General features: G+C 38.2%; 1 protein-coding gene across 6 annotated transcripts in view; it reads left to right on the top strand.

The window, feature by feature from the left end:
• KDM4C (lysine demethylase 4C) overlaps window positions 1-23,027 on the top strand; it is a 426,956-nt gene that overhangs the window by 360,571 nt on the left and 43,358 nt on the right. For 5 of the 6 annotated variants that reach the window (XM_077774817.1, XM_077774795.1, XM_077774789.1 and 2 more), the window contains 2 exons: window positions 19,193-19,243; window positions 21,370-21,540. In XM_077774817.1, coding sequence (XP_077630943.1) covers window positions 19,193-19,243; window positions 21,370-21,540 — 222 coding nt within the window. The remainder of the gene's footprint in view (window positions 1-19,192; window positions 19,244-21,369; window positions 21,541-23,027) is intronic. The other variant, XM_077774812.1, reaches the window with a different exon arrangement.

Here is a 23,027-nt window from a genome sequence, read left to right as displayed (position 1 = left end):
ATGAAAGCCACATTATTACTTTCTCTTTTACTACTGCTGCACTGCTGTTGGCTTTGGTGCTACAATCCTGTGTGAATGGGGCCACATGAGTAGTAGTATCCCTGCTTCAAGTATAAGAAACCTAAGTTCCAAAAGGTGCAATTCCTTGCCCAAGTGGATTCAGTTAATGAGCTACAGGTGCTGGAATGTCAGTGCTTTTTCGGCTCATTCTCTATTATTTGAATTCCCAACTCCAAACATTGAATGGAGCTAGAGGTGTTCGTCAAAACTTTGCTTGGGATCATACATTCTTATTCTAATATTCCAAAGTTCTGTGGTTACTGATGACTATATTGAAGTTGCTATTAAAGAGATCCAGATGTTTAATCAGGACTTCATTACTCTTAACTGTGATGTGTGGTTCAGTCAGGTTTATATTACTGTTTGTTTTATAAATAATGACCAAAAAGAACATCTACTCTCCTCTACAGATCAACTTTAAGTTTGGTACATTTTGTCAAACGTGGGGAAAACATATAATTTACATATTAAATGAGTTTTTCCTAATGAAGGTAAATTTTTAGCATTTCTAAATTGCCTTGTGAAGTTCTCTGGCAGGAAGTACTGTGACTACTACATTTCCAAAATATATTCCTGATAGCTTATCCCTTATTCTTCAGTTGGACTTCAAGTATGGATTCCTCCCCCAAATATTTGACAACTGACCAGAAGGAATTCATAGAATCTGGTTAATTTGGTTAAGAACATTGTCAATTGCCCTTATTGACATTGAATATGCTTTAGTTTTCAAGCATAAAAAAGTTCAAATTCATTCCAGTATTTCTCTTTGTGTAAATTGTATATGCCAGGGGTTATGCTCTCAAGAAGTGGAACCATAATATGGCTTATTTTTACCATATCTTGATTATTTAGTAGTAGTGGGCATTGCTGAATCATAGCAATGAAAACTACAAATAAAATTCAGGCTAACTTGGCAGCCTAATCCAGTCATTCTACAGAACAGAGAATGCCTGTGTAGTTTTGGTAAAATGAAGTATAAAGCTGCAGTTCCTTCAGTAAAATCTAAAGTTTTACTCATTTTGGGGCTTTTGTTTCCTTTTTCTTGTTTGTTTCTCCTAATTATTTGCTTTTTGCACCAAAAAGGACTATTTTAAGGCAAATTCTACTCTTCTTTTAATGCCAAAAATATTTTCAAAATACTAGTTTTTTCAGTGTCACTGAGCTTTGAGCATAAAATCATTCTGGATAAGAGTGCAAAAATCTCATCTGATTTATTATAATGCATCCTTCCATTAGAAGCAAGCACCCTTTTAATTGAAAAGTTGGTGTTTGAAAAACTAGACAGCTTACAAAGTCTTAAAGCTATGAATACATTATATAAAGTGCACAGCTAATCCCTGTTATTTTAATCTAAAGTTTAGTATGTATTTTTCAGTGTTTTTGTCAAGCATACTTTTTGACTGGCACCTGCTGTCTTTCAAATGTAAGATTTCATTCGTGTGTGCATGTGTGTCTGCACGTGTGTTTATGTTGTAGTGTTGTGGTACTTGACCACCCACCCTTTGCTATGATTTAGTGAGATCTGTTTCCTGGCTCTATTTCAGAAGGTTCCATTGGATGTATTCCTAACCTACTTATGTGGATGTTGCACAGATGTTTGATAAGGAAAAGGAAAAACCCAAGAATGCAATAAAAGAGTGAAATGGTTTTGAAACTGGCATCTATGAACATATTCCTTCTCCAAAGCAAACAATGAACTACTCATAACTTATATACTTCCTGAAAAGTACAACTACCACAGTCTGTCTCCTTACACCTCAGTAAACTAGACAGGTGTTCAATGGAAGAAACACCTGAATGATGGAGAGCAATGAATGTGAGAAAGATGGCATGCACAGATCTTTTTTTTTTTTTTTTGAGGCAACTTACTTCAATAAACCTTCATATTGGATTAGAATATTCCATATATGCAGTGTAGGAACACTAAAATCACTGGTACTTTATACATTAGTTCATTGCAGTAAATAAGGCCTTTTTTCTTTTGTTTCCTTTTTCCATTTAAAAAAATTTTTTTAACATTATTTTTGAGAGACAGCAAGAGGCAGAGCATGAGCAGGAGAAGGGCAGAGAGAGAGAGGGGATAGAAAATCTGAAGCAGGCTCCAGGCTGTGAGCTGTTTGTCAGCACAGAGCCCAACTTAGGGCTCGAACCCACAAACCATGAGATCATGACCTGAGCTGAAGTCAGACGCTCAATCAACTGAACCACCCAGGGATCCCTCAATTTTTTATTTGAATTCTAGTTAGTTAACATACAGTGCAAAATTGGATTTGGGAGTAATTTCTCACTTAAAACACCCAGTATTCATCATAACAAGTGCCCTCCATAATGCCCATCACCCATCTAGTCTCCAACCCTCACCCACCTTCCTCCATGGTTTGTTTCCATTTCTCTTTTATCTACCCTTCCATCTTCATCCATTTGTTTCTTAAATTCGATATATGAGGGGCACCTGGGTAGCTCAGTCGGTTAAGCATCTGACTTCAGCCCGGGTCATGATCTCACGGTTCATGGGTTCGAGCCCCACGTCAGGCTCTGTGCTGACAGCCAGCTCAGAGCCTGGAGCCTGTTTCAGATTCCGTGTTTCCCTCTTCTTCTGACCATCCCCTGTTCACACTGTCTCTCTCTCTCTCTCTCAGAACTAAATCAAATAAATAAATAAATAAATAAATTCGACATATGAGTGAAATCATATGGTATTTGTCTTTGACATATTTCGCTTAGCATAATACACTCTAGCTCCATCAACGTCCTTGCAAGTGGCAAGATTTCATTCTTTTTGATGGCTGAGTAATATTCCATGGTGTGTGTGTATGTGTGTGTGTGTGTGTGTGTGTGTGCATGTGCACATACATAGATATACACACACACCACATCTCCTTTATCCGTTCATCAATCAGTGGATATTTGGGCCCTCTCCATAGCTTTGCTATTGTTGATAATGCTGCTATAAACATCGGGGTGCATTTACTCCTTCAAACCTGTGTTTTTATATCCTTCGGGTAAATACCTAGTAGTATAATTGCTGAATCATAGGGTAGTTTTATTTTTAACTTTTTAAGGAATCTCCATACTGTTCTTCAGAGTGGCTGTACCAGTTTGCATTCCCACCATCAGTGCAAGAGGATTTCCCTTTCTCCACATCTTCACCAACACTTGTTGTTTCTTGTATTGTTAATTTTTGCCATTCTGGCAAGAGTGAAATGGTATCTCATCATGGTTTTGATTTACATTTCCCTGACGATGAGTAATGTTGAGCATCTTTTCCTGTGCCTGTTAGGCATCTGGATGTCTTCTTTAAAAAGTCTGTTCATGTCTTCTGCCTATTTCTTAACTGGGTTATTTGTTTTTTGGGTATTGAGTTTGCTAAGTTCTTTATAGATTTTGGATACTAACCCTTTATCAGATGTATCATTTACAGATATCTTCTTTCATTCCGTAGGTTGCCTTTTAGTTTTGTTGATTGTTTCCTTCACTGTGCAGAAGCTTTTTATTTTGATGAAGTCCCAATAGTTAATTTTTGCTTTTGTTTCCCTTGCCTCTGGCAGTGTTTCTAATAAGAAGTTCCTGGGGCCAAGGTCAAAGAGGTTGCTGCCTGTGTTCTACTGTAGGATTTTGATCATTTCCTGTCTCTCATTTGGGTATTTTGTCCATTTTGAATTTACTTTTATATATGGTGTAAGAAAGTGGTCCAGTTTCATTCTTTTGCATGTTGCCATTCAGTATTCCTAACACCATTTGTTGCCATCCAGTGTTTCCAAACATTGTCTTTTTACCATTGGCTATTTCCTGCTTGTCAGAGATTAGTTGACCATATAGTTGTGGGTCAAACAAGGCCTTTTTCTTCAAGTCTGTTTATTTTGAGAGAGATAGAGAGTGAGCATGAGTGGGAGAGGGGCAGAGAGACTGTCAGTGCAGAGCCCAATGTGGGGCTCAAACTCATGAGCCATGAGGAAATGACCTGAGCCAAAACTCAAGAGTCAGACACTTAACCAATTGAGCCACCCAGGTGCCCTAGGCCTTTTTAATATAGTATCTTATATGAGATACACCATTATTATCTCAATATGCTCTCCTCCTCTAGAAAAATATGACATTTGAGAAATTTGTTTCTTTCATAGTTTTCTAAACTGAGGCTATTAACATGGAGACAGACACCTATTCAAAGAAGAGGAAGAACTTTTATAGAGAAAACATCTTAATGGTCAGTTTTTTCCCAAGCATTTTGTGTATTATTTTATTCAATATTATTTTAACTAAATTATTTTTAACTAAATATTTAACTAGGTTTAATTAATATTTTTTCTCTTTAACTAGCACTTGGCCATCCATGGAAGCTGCTTGATATAAATTTATTGAAATAATTCTCTAATGCTAATGACTGGAATTAGAAGAAAAGACAGAGAATTAGTATTTATTGAATAACTTTATATCAAGGGTGTGGTAGATATTTTACATGTGGATCTTATGTTAAGGTAGTGTTATTGGTATGGATAATGGTAAGTAGTGTTTATGTTGGCTTCTGTATTGGTGCTTCCCGGAGTGGGAAGTCCTCTTGTCTTTTGTTATTCTGCCCTTCTAGCCATTCTTCATACCTGTTCTGGCATTCATCTTTGTAATAGAACTTGAGACCTTGCTCAGCACTTACTGACTTCTTTTTCCCAGCCTCTGTGTCTTCAGGTGAGCTCCTCAGGCAACCTTCAGGACAACTCCTTCCCTGCCCTCACTATGCTTGGCTCAGGACAGGACCCATGTTACACAGGATGTAGTGATAGGCTCAGGGCAAGATGGCTCTTCTGGCTAATTTGTGCTTATGTAACCAACCTTTGGGTGGTACTGGGGTGAGGACACCTGTCAATACTAACTTAATATTAAGTCTTCCCTTAGTATGCAAAAATAACTCTCACCTCACCAACTTGTGGAACAATGGATGGTCAAAGCTCCTAAATTCTAAACCTTAGAATAGTTCTTACCACAGGAGAATATTGTATAGCATATTTTACTTCCAGTATTAGTTATTGAGATAACACGTAGTGGCAAAAAAAAACCTTTGAGAAATCAGTTCACACTTTTATATGAATCCATCAATTACAATGAATCTACAGTGTTTCATGTTAATTATGGATTGATAAAGACCCAACATACACTGTCACTGTAAATTTCCATTTAATTAGCCAGGGATATAGAAATGTAGCAGAAATGGTTTGACCAGAGAGGGTGGAAGTGAATGCAACCTATCATAACAAAACTTTCCTGGGCCATATTTCCCTAATGTGCATATGCAGTTGCCTGTGTGTAAGGTGCTGCCAGGTCTGAAACAAAGGATATATCGCTGTACCACAGGTGTTTATACTTGGACTCATTCAGGAAAACTAATTATCCATGCTTTTCATTTAACAAAATGCTTATAAACATGAAAGAGCCCGGGTTCTTACACCAGAATCAAGGTCAACAAGAGCACATACTCTAACAGAGGAAGAAGGTAACATTAATTTACAGATGGGTACCTGAGCAGTATCTGCCCCCAATGTTCTAGAACACTATTTTCTGGAACCATGAGTTCTAGAAACCTATTTTCCCAGAGTCTACTTCTGACTCTGGTTTATGACTTTTAATCCAGTTAGTTCCAATATACATTTCAGTTTGAAAACCAGGATTACATTTTACCATATGTTGCATTTTACCATATGATGCCCCTCGGGTCCATGATGGGTGGTCATAGGCTTATGTTTTTGTAATCAGGCAGCATTTATTTAATTCACATCAGACTTTGCTTGGCTGTGCTTTATATTATTTGACCCTTTTGAATATCATTTGGGTTTATAGGTTTTATAGACTCAGTGGGTACCAATTGACTTAATTTTCTTCTTGATGCTTCTGTCACACTTTGACCATTTGGAGCCTCTTCAAGGTGATTTTATTTTCCTTATTTAAAACCACTTCCAGGGATGTTTGAAACTATCATTGCTCTATTTCAAAAAGCAATGACAAAATCATCTTGATTTCCATTGTTCTAAACTTGGAATCAGCAACTCATCAAAGAGCCTAGGTTCTTTTTTTTTTTTTTTAATTATTTTTGAGAGAGAGAACAATATGGGGGAGGGGCAGATAAAGAGGGAGACACAGAATTTGAAGCAGGCTCCAGGTTCTGAGCTGTCAGCACAGAGCCCAACACAGGGCTTGAACTCAAGAACTGTGAGATAATGACCTGAGCCATTGTCAGACACTTAATCAACTGACCCACCCAGGCTCAGGTTCTTTTTTATAGGTGTCCTATTAGCAACCAAATTTGGAATGAAGGATGTGGGTTTTTTGTTTGTTTTATGTGAGCACTGTCTACTTGGACAATGGAGCTACATTAGTGACAGAGAAGAAAAATAAAATTTTTTCAAATGATGAAAAAAGTTTATGATGATATGTCCAATTTTCCTATCTTTAATAAATTTATTGTTATATTCTAATTTGAGGGCTTTATTAATACATTTTTTTCTTCTTAACCATTAACTGGTCTTTTGATATGACACAGCATATATTGTCACACTACGTGTGTTGATATTATGTTGCTGATAAAAATTTTAGGGGTCTTTGTTTTCTCTTCTTTGAACTATTGAATCAAGTGTCATGGAATTGGCCTCAATGCTTTTTATGTCTAGAAAAATCCCAATTTCAAGCATCATCTAAGCACTGCTTATCTAAAAAGAAACAAACAAAAAGTCCTTATTTTCTTTTTTTTTTTAAATGGGCAGAGAGACAGAATCTGAAGCAGGCTTCAGGCTCTAAGCTGTTAGCACAGAGCCTGATGCCCAGCTCAAACTCGTGAACCATGAGATTGATCGTGACCTGAGCCAAAGTCAGACGTTTAACCAACTGAACCACCCAGGTGCCCCTTATCTTCTTTTAAGAGACACTAAAGCAATGAAAATACTAACATCATCGATACTATCATTTTTGGGATTTTCAGAAAAAGAGAAGATTTTGATGTTTTGTCTAAAATTCTTTTAATTTTTCCCAGACTGTGAATGGTTTTGGGGGTAGGCCCACCATCTCATCACAACTCACATGCCCAGTGCCAGAGCTCCAGATAACTGCACATGTTACTCTGCAGAGGATAGCCTTCTGATTTTCATCTCCCTTTCATTATCCTTTCAGAATGGTTCCCCAAACTTGTAAACTTGTTAAACTTTTTGAAGAAAGGATGGGAATGGGGTAGAAATCTCATAAACTGTGATCCCATTCCAAGATTTTTAAATGAACTGAAACCAAGGAAAATAAAGTCACTTTTTTAAGACTGTCGGTATTGGAGGGAAACTTTGATAACAAATTGGCCAGGCATACTGTCTGTCTCCTCTTTCTTATGTCAGCACTGTGTCCTCAGCCCCAGGTCATTAAGAAATATATCCAAGCACAAAGGTTAGTTATAGAGAACTTCAGTTAGATTGCTTTGAAACTGTTCAGTTCAATATACAGGGGGCATGGAGTGTCCTGGAAATAAAAACATAATTTTTTTTAACTTCTCAGCCCAAAAGTAAACATTCTTCCTGACATGTCTCTATTCACACAGTTGTTTTAAGCAGATGTATTTTTTTGAAAAAATGATGATAAATATTTATTTAACAGATAACATCAGTTGTATTCTAAAGGCTTTACAAGTATTATCTCATTTAATCTTCAAAGCACTACTTGTGGTAGATACTGTTATTAATCCCTTTTTACAGATGAGGAAACTGAGGCAAAGGGTGCTTAAGTTTCTATAACTTGCTATTTATTACATACGTAGTAAGGGGAAGAACAGTCAAAGCCAGGCAACCTTAGAGTCAGTGCCCAGGCTCTTAGCTTCTATGTTCTATTACCGTAATAAGATAGGCTAAATAAAGATAAGGATAAAATGTTTACCTGGGAGCCCAAAGAAGGAAGCCAGTTGCCCTATTAAAGGCAGTCAGGTAGAATTCACAGAGAAGGTTATGACTAAGAGTTTTGTCTGCTCTAGGTGTGGTCTTCATTTAATGCCAGTGAACTTGCCTTGGCTCCAACAGGGTTGACAAATCAAATTCAGTAACGGATTGAATTCATCTTTTCTTTTTCCTTTCTATTTTACCTTCTTTAGTCTAGAGCTCAATTCTTTGGCTCAGCTCAGTCCACTTTTAGTTTCTCTTCTATTCTTTTAAGAAAGGTAACCAGAATTTAGCTAAAACTCATCTAACAATGATCTGAATGGTCTCTTCCTATCTCCCAGACCTGGTTGGATATCTTTGTGTTTTGTAGGTAGTGGAATTGTTTTGGTAGATGTTGTTTTTCTCATAACAATTTGGATATTGCTAACTCCCATTCTGTTTCAGTTATGTTTGCTCTGACCAACTATACTCTCCTCAGACTTGTGCACAATCATCTGGTGTGTATATGGTTTTTTATTCTACATTCTACATAAGTTATTTTCCAAATGCCCTGCTGACTTTGCACTGATACTGAAAAACAGAATTCTAACCAAAGAAAAGGTCTAGAATAAAAACATTCTTAATAAGTGCTTAAAAAGATACTACAGTGATTCAGGCCTGAACCCAATCAATCTTCCTCAATCAAACATACAGTAAATTAAAGAAGTCCCTTACCCTTTCATCAATGGAAATGTTTTGTTGAGATCTCAATCCACATATCCCAGGTGATAGAAAGTTAACATCAGATTTGCCTCTGAGGAGGTCTTTAGCACAGACATTTTAGAATAGTTACATTTGGAATTAATATTTCCCATGTTCACTTTATCAGGTAAAACCAGTGAAGACATCATTTTTCTTAATTTTATAAAGAAAATGAAGTGTATCCAACTTCAAACTTTTCTGTCCTCTATTTAACACCCCATGTTTAACTTCCTCCTACTATTCCCATAGCCAGTTCCACAGGAAGGGTGGAATCTGTGAGCATAGAGCTTCTCTCCCTCATGCTTTTGGTCAGGAGAAAAAGGGCTTGAATAGACCTGCAGTACACCCTTGAGCCCTGGGCTTAATTTCCCTTTGGGGATCTCATTGTTCTTGGCTTCTTAGCTAGTGAAGGGAGCAAGAGCCAGCGAGTCTTACTGTGGGCCATCCTGCCTTCTGCTGGGCCTGCTATTTAGTCACTGGACCTGGCTGTGGGACACAGAGGAGAAGTTTCCACTGACATGCTCCCCAGAAAGCCCCCACAGTGACCTCATAGACCCCAGCCCCGAGGCTTATCTGCCTCGAATTGAGCCATCTGTAGTTTATTCTTCTTTCTCCCTTTTCCAGATCTTTCTCAAACCCTGGACACTTGGTAAGGGTCTGTGCACTAGTCCTGGTTCAGGCACCAGCTGCACGGATCTTCAACCTATTTCTGATGCTATTGAAACTGTTTAAAGGGGTTTTGAATTTGTGGGATGAGAGAACAGATGCCTCCATTGCAGATTCCAGTTTTAATGAGCCAGCGATATGGGAACTGATCAGAATGGGGAGGCCATGAAGGCAGAGCAGAGGCTGAATGCCTGGGGGTGGCACTTCTCCTATACATTGTTCCCTGTTGGGGCTCCCCAGTTGTGGCAGTGTCTGCATGGGGCTGGCTGCAGCTGAAGCTGAAAAAAAGTCATATTTTGTGACCATACAGTTCCTCTATATTAAGGGTTTACATCTTCATTGTGGAAGAATTCACTTTTAGGAGTCTAGGCCTTTCCATTTAAGGAAATGCTTGAAAGGAGATTAGCTCTTGAATCAGATGCAGGGTCAGCAAGGCCACATCATCATCTGAGGGCAGAAAGCAGAGTCAGGTCCCAGGTGGTTCAGAAAAATATTTCTTCTTTTAGAGTAGCCTTCCTCCAGACTTTTATTTCTGATCCTTTAATCTGGTTGGGTAAAAGAACATTATATCAAGATTTATTTCTTGGAAACAATCAAATGCACTGGAAGAATGTTAGGACATATATTGTGTGGGACAGCTTATTTATTTTGCAAATAGGCAATACTTATTCCTGAGGGCCTAAAGAGCCCCTGGAATAACTTTGAAACCATCTGCGGGGTTGAGGCCTCATGTGTTTTTAACATGAGTGTTCATAGTTACCCTCCGTAGAGCCTTTTTTTTTTTCCCCTCCGTAGAGCCTTGATTATTAAATCTCTTATCTGACAGCCTTGGTTGTCTTTCTCTCTCTCAAAATGTGTAATAATATGTGGCTTTACAAAAAATAATATATTGCTGAACTTTTTATTCTGGCCTTGTAAAACTGAAAATTAATCCTGATTAAAAAAAAAGTCAAGAAAGATCTGCATCTTGGTGCAGGTGTTTGGTTTTTATCACAAAAGCAGACTCATCAGAATCCCCAGGAGAAACTTGTCCGTGCCATGTTTCCTCCTTGGTTCTGTTATCCCCATCACACAGCATGCATGGAACCAGGGAGCCAGACAGCAAGACCTAGGCTTGCACTGCAGTAAGGAGTGTTTACATGGCACAGTTGATAGTTGGCAACTTCAAGGGCCACACATACTGAGGAAATCAAGTCTTCCTCTCTAAGGACCACTTAACTGGCTTCAATTTTTAGCATAGGTAAGGTATGTTTCCATGTAAAATGCTTGCTCACTTTTTCACATAATTAATGCATCTCAGTACCCAGAAAATTTTAAGCTCTTTAACCATTTATGGTCTTTTTAAAGAAGAAAATAATTGAGGCATGCATTATTGTCTGATAGCTTGTTAAGAAAATTAGGTAGTGACACTAATCCCATATTTTAACATTAGTATTAGAATGAAGCACTATGGATACAGTAGAGAAATACAAATGGAATGTGTCAGCAGACAGACAACAGGAAAGGGTATTTGACATTCCAACGTCTTGTAAAGCAGAAGAGACAGGGTTTCTCAATTCCTTCATGTAGAATACAGTAATTAGATGCCATAGTCATAATGAAATCCTTAGATACTGACAAAATGCAGTGAAAGCGTAACTTTCATTAGCTGCAAACAATAGAAATGACAAATAAGTTCCAACATTTCTATCTAAAAAACTACGTTCTAGGTCAACATTATCTATCCACTTTCAATAAAGATGATGTATAAAACCCTGGATTAATTAACTAAAAGGCCCTCATGAGGTCTCTTGGCAAACAGCCAGTCAGCCTGGGGACACCCCAAATTCTATGCCCTTCCTTTCCATAGAATGTTGGTAGCCATCTTGGGGTCTGACAAGCTCACACCTGCAAATCAGCACCACTTCTCCTCCCATTCTTCATCTGAAATTGGCTTGTTTTCTTTGTGAGATGCCATGCATTCTGTTTATCCCACACCATGTGTAGTGGGGGTCACTGAAGTTATAGAGTGTAGTATCTAAAGAACCATAAGAAATTACTGTTTCTACATTTTTAAATAAAGCATTCTTTTAATTTTTCTTTGAGCCATTACTGGGATGACCTGGCACTCAGAAGCTTTTGCTTGTGACAGGAAGCAAGGAGAATTGAAATGCTCTTTTCTGTGGGCATCAGATACCTTAATCAATTATTTTTAATTTTGACTGACCCTCCTTGAGTACTAATTAAGCCTTTTGGTTAAGTTTGTTCTCCCTTTCCTCATGTATTTTTCAGGAATTAGAAGAAAATACAGAATTCAGCACATTTTAATTGTGCCTTCAAATTGAATTATACCTTCAAATCTTGGAGCAAAGACTGGTGTCCTTACTAGATACTGAGTGAGAAGTAACTTTTGCCAAGGCTCTAGGGACCACAGAGATTAACTTTAGGTGATATCTGAGAAAACATGGTAGGAGAAGGAAGGGTTCCTGCTACAGAAACTCTCAGTTTGTTCCCATCCCTTCTGCCTCTTTTAAGCACAGTGCTGGGCACATAGATACATTTAATTAATACTAGATAGGTTGATAGATGAATGTTCATTTTCTTGATTAACAGTGGAAAGATTTTGTGGGTTTATCCCCTTTAACACTGGTGCGATGGCTAGGCAGGCAGATTCTGTGCCTCTGCTGTTGTGAAGAGCAATAGAAGGCTGTTGGCTGGCTCTTCTTCCACTGTTCCTATGGCTGTTTCTCCTGAAATTTTGGAAGAAAAACCTTGGAAGCTTGCACTTTTGAGATCTTGTGAATTCTCTTTCTGTGTGTCTCTCTCATCCCCTCCCCCTTCTCCTCCCCCTCTCTTCCTTTTCTCTCTTCTCCCTCCTTTCTCTCTCCCTCTCTCACTCATGCTCTCACTCATAACTACTGTGTCTTTATAGAACCACAATTACCTATGCCACCCTAATTTTCTCTTCTGTTTAAAGGGATCACTCTCCTTTGTTGGGAGAAGTGTATCAATACAGACTAGGGTGAAGAAAAGTAATATAACATTAGCTAATATTTGTATAGTGACTTTTATAGTTTACCGTGTACTTTCATACATAACTACTTATCTCATTTGGTCCATACAGTCACCACCTCCCTGGTATTATGATTGTATACATTTTACACATGATGAAATGACACTTCAGAGAGGCTTGCCAATCATGAAAAGGTATAGAGCTTTCAAGTCATCACAGCATGTGTGACATTATATTTAGACTGTGCTGTTTTGGTAGTCACTTTTCCAATTTAAGACTATGGCTTGGATTAGCTTACATAGTGTCATTATTTACCTGGCTTTCCTTCTTAATGCCACAGAAAGACTGTATAACCATTTAATTAGTTTAATTTACTTTGAATTTTCTGGTAACATTTTTGCATCTATTTTAGCTATTTTTAATCCATTCACCAGCTGTAATTGAGATTCAAAAATCCTTATTGGCAAGAACACCATATAGTGATACTTGCTTCTCTCTGTTGGAAATGTTCCATCTGAGGTAATATTTTTAGGTTGCTGTTATTACCTTATAATTGAGCCAGTGCTTTCCTGTTCCTTTCTCCTGTTATAATTCCTCTGACATTGTTTTTTCTTTCAAGATTACTTTGAGTATTTTAGTTTCTTTGCATTTTCATATAAATTTTAGAATCAACTTGTTAATTTCTACACACACACACACACACACACACACACACACAGGCTGCTGTGAATGATCTCCAGATTTTACTTTTGCTACCCAAGAAGCCTGAAGAGCTCCTAAAATGTAAAAGCCCAAGGCAGAGTTTCTGGGGGCAGACATCCAGGGATTTGCATGTTCACCAGCAACTAATGAGGTAGGACGTGACTTAGGAGGAGCTCATGTCAAGTTCCATCTTAGCAGTAGGAGGCTTCCACACCCCTCTAGCTCCACCAGTCTAATGGATGTGAACTTTTCTCTCTGCTGTTTCTGAAGTAAGTTGTTTACTATTCGGAATAGAAAGCACGTGGTGCCTACCTGTTGAGAGTTCCCTGCGTGGACTGAGTGAGCATCTAAAGATAGTTCTCCTGTCCCAGTCCTCTTCACTTCCCTACCAAACAAGACCTCTGAGGTGAGCTAATGACTCAGATGGAAAAGAATTAGTTTTTTTTCTCGGTACCTTCTGCAGCCTGTTAGTTATACTTCTACAGACATTAAAATGAATAAGACCTTAAATCTACTGGGAAACTGCTTACCACCATTTCCCACTGTATTGTGTTTGTACTTAAAAACCCACAAGAAATGAAAGTACATGTGAACAAACAGACATGTAGAAAATTAAATACTTGTGACATTTTTATGAGTCTGCATGTGCATTTCTGCCATTAGAGCAATTATTTCTTCATGAAGCCCCAGGGATTTAGGTTTTTCCGGGTAGATTTTTACCTAGCTCTTGTAATTTTACAAAGAAAGCTTTCATTATTACAAAGCAAATTTATATGAGTGACTTCTACTACATAAGTTTGGTAAAAGAATAATAGGGGGTATTAATTTATTTACTCAGATCCCTCTAGGAATTTTTATAAAACGGTACCTTGAAAAAATACAATAATAATATCTCTTGGGTTATTAAGTCATAGAAATTAGGGAGAAATAATAAAGTTGAGAAGGTGAAAGGGTTACTGTAGATAAATGGCAATATGCTTTCTGGCCTGTTCGCTGGATAAGTTACTTCATTTCTTCAATTTTCCAGTGTCACTGGCTCTACATACACTGTTGTATTTGGATTTACACCCTTTATTAACATTATTATATAGATGGAGAACCCAGTCAGAGATTTTTCCAAGATGACACCTCTGCCCATAACTCATCTTGTTGGATGGTGAGTGACTCTTCAATGCAGCTAAGCCTTTCCCAGGTCTGGTCAGAGAAGATCTTGCCAAAGCATAGGAATCTTCCTTCCTTCTGCCACACAGAACTTCTTCCCCCTGAGTCTTTGCTTTAGGGGTCTTATGTGAACTAACTTCTCTCTGCTCTCAAAAACCCAATGGGGAGAAAGATATTTGAAAATGCAGTGCACCTTCCAGCCTCAATACTTAAGTTAGATTCCTGTGTCAGTGTAGGTCACCTCAAAATTATCCATTTTAGTCTCCATAACTTCACCCTTCACAGAGATGCCTTCATTGATTTTCATTTATCTACTGTATCCTTTTATCTTCACCATATACAAGCACAATATTATATAAGTAATATTATTGCGATTTTTTAAATAAGGCTGTTAGAAGGTTTACTGCTGTGCCTTTAAATATTCCAGGTGATATAATCTTTTTTATATTTCAATATCAAGGAAAATTTGTCTGTTAGAGGATGAGGAAAGATTTACCATTGTTTTCCACTAACTTTAGTGAGAATTTAACATTTCTGTCAGTTTTGAGGCTGCAGTGGCATTAACAGTTTCTGTGACTCTGTCCACAATAGAGACCACATTACCATTGTAACAGAGATCTTAAAATACTGCTTTTGAGTTTCTGTGATTCTGTCCACAATAGAAACCACATTACCATTGTAACAGAGACCTTAAAATATTGCTTATATTGCAACTTTGAAATTAGAATATTAATAGTTATTAGGCTTGCCACTAGATAGTAGTATTTAATACATTATTAAAGAAGCAAAGATATTATACCACAAATTTACTTTTCAATATTATTTCAGTATAATTGGTTTCTTTTGTAATCTTTTCTTGTTTTATCTTATGCACTTAAAAACATTGTTCTGACAAGGTGCCCACAAGCTGACAAGGTGGCAAAGGTCAGAGGTTTGTGGCACCAGACACTCCATTCTCAGTCAGCCTTCCTTGCATGTGTATAAGACTACATCCTTGCTTCCTTGGACCTGGTTCAGATGTTCCCTGTAGTGAAGCCTGTGAAGAGTCCCTTCCTGCCCTCATCCAGACACTCTCAATACTTTGCATTTCGGTCAGCTATGTCTGACTTGCCTCTAGCCTGTGAGCTATTTGAGAGAAGGGACTCTCTCTTTCTTGTATTTTAATCTTCAGCACCTAGCAAGGTGCCTTACTTGTAACAAGCACTCAGTAACTGCTTATTTAAATACCACTTTTTTTTCCCCTACTCCATGTCCATCCTTGCTTTGCTTTTCCTCTTTGCATTGCTTGCCATCTGGTTCTTAACTCTTTGGCTCAGGATTTACTGCTATAGTGTACTCATCAGGTAAGCAGTAATGATTTATTTCATCCTGTTTTGTCAACACTGGCTTTAATTTTTTTGTGTGAGTTAGCCTATTGGATGTTGGAGTGCCTTTGATGAACCAGACCAGGCATTAGAAACATCTGTTTCTCTTTATTCGTATTGTGGTCATTGATAATTAGCTATCTTTTCTTTCAAGCATGGCCATTTATTTAAACATCGGTAAAGTCTCAGAAAAGTTAGAGAACTATGTAATAAGGGCCTGTTTCCTTTCTAATCCTACACCTAAAGGCAACACAGTATCAGGGAGAGAAAACACTTCTACCTTTAAACAACTGGATCCTATTATTTGTGCTGCCCCTTAGAGGTGGCTTAGTATGATGGAAAGTATAGGTATAGCAAGGAGTACAAAAAGATTTGTTGAGGGCTTTTGTTTTTATATTGTTGTTGTTGTTGTTGTTTTAAATAGAAACGCAAACCTGAGAACATCATCTGTTTATCTTCCATGTCTTGGGAATCAGTAGTGTTTAAGTACCTTTTTTGTTATATCACATTTGGTCTAAATATAGGCGGTATAAATAAAGTCACATGAAATTTTGTAACTAAATTTGTGTATCATTCGACTTTACAAAATATTCATTTCTTCAAGTCCTTTTTTCATCTTATTTAAGTGAAAGATAAATGATGAGAGTAGTCTTTCCTTACTAAATCATTTGGCTTCAGCTTTTTTTTTTTTTGAGTGTCTCAGTTAAGTAGACCTGACTATGGATTGCTTGTTATTTAAGGAACTTAGAAAATTGCAAGAACTCTTGTATTTTATTACATTTAGTGTTTTTAATAATTAAAGAAATACATAATAAAAAGTACAGGAAAGTACATAAAGAAGCAAATAAGCAAAATCCCATTACCTGGAGTTATATCTGCTAGCAGTTTAGTATATATTTTCTTAGTGTTCTTTTTTCTTAGTTGTGTGTGTGTGACAAACCATCACAAAATGTAGTGACTTGAAACAATGACAGTTCTTTAGCTGGCGATTCTGTAGGTCACAGATTTAGGCTGAGCTCATGGGGGTGGTTCTGTTCCAGGCAGATTGCCTCCTTCATCTATGATCAGCTGCAGAACAGCTTGCCTTTTCTTGGCTGAGTTCATGTCTAGCACCTCAACTCTGGTCCATGTGATCTCTCATCTTCCAGTAGGATAACTTGAGTTTGTTTACATAACAGTCTAGGGCCTCTAGAAAGAAGCAGCAATTCTTGTGCAAGGCTTCTTGAGCAAAGGCTTTAAATTGGCATACCATTACTTCAGCTGTATTCTTTTGGCTAAGACAGGCTAAGCCACAAGGTGAGCCCATATTCTAAGGGTGAGGAAATAGGGTCCAGATCCTGAAAGGAAGAGCTGCAAGGTCACACTGAAAAGGATGTGAAAACAGGAAGGAATGAAGATTTGTGGGCATTTATGCAACATACCACAGTGTGTGTGTGTGTGTGTGTGTGTGTGTGTGTGTGTGTGTGTGTGTATGTGTCATGTGTACATGGATAAAAATGGACAGCATGTGCAATTATACATTCTATGTTTTTCATCTCCAGAGAGGCTCCAAATCTAAGTTGCCAATTCAACTCTGTATATACTGGGAAGTATACTGACTATACTGTAGTGGTTAAATGATTTCTTACCTGAGAAGTATCTCAACAGGGTGTAGAACAGAGGAGGTGCTCAATAAATCAGAAAAGAAAGGAAAAGAAAATGTAACTTCTGTAGGCAACTGCTTGAATTCCATTAGGTGCACTTCCTGGTAGGTTTTATTTATCCTCTGATTTCTGTCTATGTTTCTTCTCCTGGTTGATGATACCAAGGCACTCTCTGTAGGAGAGTGCCTGCCTCTGAACCTTACTATAGCCTCTCACCATCTCTGAGATCTTGGGAAAGTCCCTTGACTGTGTACCTGAGCTACCTCATCTATTTAGTGAAAATGCAACTACCTCACAGAGTTGTTGGGAGAATTTAATTAGGTCAGGTATATGGACATGTGTTGGTAACTCCACATGTGTACTTATGCCCCAGGAACTCTTTGACGCTTTTATGGAATGTCTATAATATTTTCTTATTTAACATTTTTTTCGCATCCCCAGCATTTCAAATTGGCTCTAGCTTTCTTTAAAAGAAACTGTGCTTAGGGCACTTGTGGGGATGAGCACTGGGTGTTATATGGAAACCAACTTGACAATAAGCTATTTTAAGAAAAGGTTATCTGATTGGGTGATGCCAATAAATAAATAAATAAACAAATAAAAAAACAAATAAATAAAGTTTTCCAATTACTTTTACCATTTTTGAAATTAATAATGTCATCTGAGCTAATAAATATTTCACAAGTTTGATTTGGGGAAAAAAAAGAAACTGTGCTTATTTTTTCCCCCTTAAACTGCTGTTTGTTCATTTCTGCTTAGTGCATGTTGAAGGAAATTTAACTTTCTCAGCCTTAGCCTGTGTACTAATCTTCAAAATACCATAGCTATTTCTATAATCTGATAGAGCCTCACTGTTAACATCAATAGATCCTTAGGCTTTTCTGACAGGAAATATTTTTGAGAATGTATAATCAGTTATGGGAAATGCTTGTCAATAAATTTTCTCTGCAAAAATAAATCAGAAATCCTATCACAATAGCATTATGGAAAAAAATCTGTTTTCCTCAGTACTCCCCATGAAATGGTCATGCTTGCATCTCATGGAAAGTTTTACTTGGATGAAGGCTATGTATTTAATGCTAGCCATCTTTTCAACTAGCCAGTTTACATAAATTTCAGGTCCTAAGTAGGAAGAAGGTAGCTGTAGTCTAGAGTCAACCTTTTCTCTCTCAAGTCTGTATCACTTTTCTTTTCCCATGACTGGTCACCTCCACTTTCCAGACCCTGTGAATTTTACCATAAACTTTCTTTATTCCCTCCCCTACTCATATACATGCTTACCCCCTCTAAGAAAGAGGAACATCTTCCTCAAACTTCCCTTCGTTTCTCTTTTCCCTTTTCTGGACCAAGAATGATTAGAATTAGTCCACTCCCATTTTGAAAATGTGTCTTTAACCATCCTTTACAGTTCGTTCATTCATCTTTAAAAATTCATTCTTTCACTTGTTCATTCATTCATCATTCATCCAGCAGCAACAGTGTTGTACATGCTGAGGCGGGTGTTATGGAAGAAAAGACATGTACGCCTGTCTCTGATGCATGGATTTTGCCCTGCTGTGGGAGGACCTGTCCCTGAAAGTTTATTTGGGCAGGGCTTGAAGAGAGTTGGGAGTGGGGTGGAGGCCACATTACATGTCTTCCCTCCTAAGGACCATAGCTTTGTGCCCATGTTTGACAAGAATTAGAATCAAAAGTGGATGAGGTAAAGAGCAGAACAGTGATGGTTTGGGGCTGGATTCAGCCATTCGTGTGAAATCAGAGTGCTGCACAGTCATACATGCCAATTACTGAGGGACAGCAGAAAAGAGTGGCTTATTAACCTGGGCTAGGGTCTTAGATATGTTCTCCACTTAACAAAAATGAAACCAGTTAACAGTGGCTAAGAACCAATTGCCCATAAATCTAGGTAGTTTATGTACTGTATCCTGTTTTTGTAGCAAACCTTTAATGTAAGTATTATCCCTCCTACAGATGAACAAACTGAGGCTGATAAAGGTTCAAGATCCCAAGATCACACAGCTAGTAAGTAGCAGAGCTTAGAATTCAAATCCAAACCATTGTTTCCTTATAGGGTTAATTCCAATTTTAATAAAATATGTACACAGGAACTAATATCATAGTAAAATATAGTACTTGCAGTCCTGATGATGAGTGTTTTTAAGTCAGTTTGACAGAGAGGGACATCTACAAAAATTGCTGCCAGCATGAAGTCCCTCAGGGCCACTGTAGTTGGCCACACAGGTTGTAATGTCGCCCCCTACAGTTAGCTGCCGCCTATAGGATCCTTAGGAGCAGTCGCAGGCCCAATTTTGGAGTTATGTAACTGCAGACTGCTTTCACTCGTGTTCATTGCTAACTACATTTAAGTCATTCTCTTACTTTGAAAAGTGAGATATATTTAAAGGGGTTGGGTGGAGAATGAAACAGGAAACTAGGTATTATTTCAATATATGTCACATACTGTGGCCTAGCTATTAATGATGTCTACTTCAATCATAGTGCAGTTAATCACTACAGCCTTTTTACTGTTGTCCTTTGTCAAGATGTTCACACACCTAACTACATCAAAAAGCAAAGAAAATTTCCCCAACCAACCCAACAGTCACTGGGGAATGGTATTAAGGAGAAAAATACAGAGCACACTTTACATGTAGGAGGCTATAGGGACACTTTTTTGGAAGGGAGTCACCCCTGCATCCAAATCATGAGTACCTTTGTCCTCAGTTCCTTACTCCAGGCCCTCATCTTCCACTGGACCCATTGTGATAAGCTCCCCACTCACCTTCTCCACCTACAGCCATATAGACCTACATCATTTCTCTTCTATACATAAACCTCTCAGTGGTTTCCTTAGGCCCACAGGATATTGTCCTGACCTGTTAGGATGGCAAAGGAATGCCCTCCTCCCTTCTTCCCCTCATGGACCCTGACCTGTGCCCCTGACCATTTCTGCAGTCTCCTGCCTTCTGTCCTCCCCTCCCACACAAGAGCAGGATGTGGGGGGAGTGCCAAGTGCCAGATATTAAGTGTGGAGGGAGTGTGAGAGCAGGAGTAATCGGCATATCACCACCATCATAGTAAAGATAGGATCAGGCATGACTCGTCAGTGGTGCTAAACCTGAGCAGATATGTATGGGAACAGGATGTTTGGGCGGCATTCAAGTTTCTCCCACAGATTGCCGATTAGGTGTAAGGGAGAAATAATTATTGTAATGTGGAGGAATTGGACTACAGTTTGTTTAGGATCAAAATTAACATCACCATTGAGAGGCAGACAGGCATCATGTGCCTCCAGATGTGCTATCCTGAGAAGAATACATTATCTGTGTGGTGTTCTGGCCAGGAATGTATAAACTTGAATCCAATCATGAGGAAACATCAGGTAAATACTCTATTAAAAAAGGGAGAAGGGGAACTGCATCCTTTGGAAGTATCACTCACAATCATAAAAGACCAAGACTGGCTGTGAAAATGTTCCAGATTAACAGAGGCTGAAAGAGAAGCAGCAGCATAGCGCAGACCCTGACTCCCCTGGACTCTGTGCTGGAGAGCAAGGGCAGGGCAGGACGGAGCTGGTGGGGTGAAGGGGCAGGCGTTGAAGATTGTTATTGGCTCAGTTGACAAAATTAGAACATAAGTTGTATCCATGTTACATTTACTAAAGTTAGTAACCGTATTATGGTTATGTGAAGCCACATTGCCATGCTTAGAAAATACACAACTGATGTATTTAGGAGTAAAGACCTGTGATGGTGAGTGTGTGTGTGTGTGTGTGTGTGTGTGTGTGTCAGTTGTGTATTTTCTAAACATAGGAATTACATATGGAAAACATTGAGTATGTAAATTTACGTATATGTAAAATAGAGTCAGAATATGAAAAAAATGGAAATGGTAAAATGTTAAAAATATCAATAGGTAACAATAGGTAAATCTGGGCAAAGGGTCAAGAACATAGGGGTGTTTTTGTACTACTCGTATGCTTGTAACTTTTAAGTTTGAAATTATTCCCCAATAAAGTTTAAAAATTAGAATTAAAAATCATGAATTACTTTTTCCTAAATAAGTATACCTTTTCTTTTCTGTCTCTACCTTTTGTCTTTCTTTTTTTCTATTTCTTTTCTCTCATCTTTGTGTGCCCCTTCTGACAGAAGTCCAAAGCTGCCGAGAAGGGCATCTGTGTTGGGCAGACAGTCATCACAAAGCATCGAAACACGCGGTATTACAGCTGCAGAGTGATCGCTGTGACATCGCAGACCTTCTATGAGGTCGTCTTTGATGACGGCTCCTTCAGCAGGGACACATTCCCTGAGGATATAGTGGTGAGTAAATTCCTGGGGAGCCTGCTCCCCAGTTTGCTTTTCATATAACTCAACCATCAGAACCTTTCAAAACCAGCTGAACCTTTCAGCAATTTTTCTTTCGACTTTCAGAGTAACTCATTTCACTTAATATTCAACTCAGGTGTGCTTTTTGGCACTGCAAGGAAGAACTGTTTTCTAGGAGGTTCCTAGTGTTCTTCATTCTAAATAGTAGCCATTTGAACTTGGACCCATCTTCCCAAAGTCTTTTAAGTAAGTGAGAAGTGTATGTGGATAGGAAACATCAAATACAAATTCACCTATTCTTTTCTATTACAGAGCATTAGCATATTTGAATTCCTTTACTATCTCTTTTTCTTTATGCTTAACTGGAAAATATGGCTCTTATTAATCTGACCTGACAGTAACATCTGTGATCCAACTGAAACATCTGTGGATATTTCATATGGGAATAACAAAAGTCAGTTAGGAAAAAGACTGAATTTTACTGAGCTCCTTAACTGGTCTGATATAGGATGAGTAGGTGTGTACATATGCGTGTCTGTCTGGCTCCTTCCTGTGTCTCCTCAGTAAACACCTCAGGACTTAGACGAACTCATGAATGTGCCTCATGGGCTTGCTTTTTAGTAGGGTGTTTCACAAGAACACTTTCCACAAAAGGTTTTTTAAACTGAGCTCAAATCACATGCCTGAGACCAGGGTTAGTCCAGCAGTCATCTTGTTATCCTTTCTGTATTTAAGGGAAATTTATTTTGGGGTAGCCAGACCTCAATAATGTAGTTGCAACATCTGCTTGATGCTTTGCTCTTGTTTGTACTTGGAAGGGCATTTTTTAAATGATTCTTTAATAATTATGCATTATGTGTGCAATTGATAATTGAAAGTAACCATAGAAGATTGCTCATAAATATTTCCAGAATCTTGGTCTCCTGGGGAAAAAGTAACATGGATTCAATCAGCTTTGTTATATTTACGTCTCTGTGCCATTAAGAGGGGCAAGTATGTAAACAAAGTGACCTTATTTGAAAGATTTCAAAGCAAACAAATTTAGACCAAAAAAAAAAAATCTCAGGACTTGATTGTACACCAAAAGGGTGAATTGTGTTTCTTTGCAGAATTCTACCTAGAGCTTCACTTTACTGCATTGCCATTGCCATTCATAACCAGTAGCCCTTAGGTAACACACTCTCCTTGTTAGAATTAGTTATGTCTTGAAGCACTCAATCCACAGTTATTGAGTGCCTGCTGTGTGCTGACACTGGGTGGTGGGAAAGATAATGAGAATGTGTGATTCCTGCTCCATCTAGAGGAAAGCAGGTTCGTAAATAGGTGCTTTCTATGCCATGTGAAAAATGCAATAAATGAACCAAAAGCAACTTACCACCTGTTGGGTCTGGAAGGAAGAGTCAGAGACTTGAGAGGGTTAGTAAGGGGCTGACACCAACATGTACCGTGGGCCAGGACTGCTTCAAGAAAGTGTTGTACAT

This window comes from Crocuta crocuta, unplaced genomic scaffold (genome assembly GCF_008692635.1).
Source record: "Crocuta crocuta isolate KB4526 unplaced genomic scaffold, BGI_CrCroc_1.0 scaffold251, whole genome shotgun sequence".
In the NCBI taxonomy this organism is placed as follows: domain Eukaryota; kingdom Metazoa; phylum Chordata; class Mammalia; order Carnivora; family Hyaenidae; genus Crocuta; species Crocuta crocuta.
Note: the sequence above shows the minus strand (reverse complement) of the source record. Positions and strands in the feature narration are given on the sequence as shown.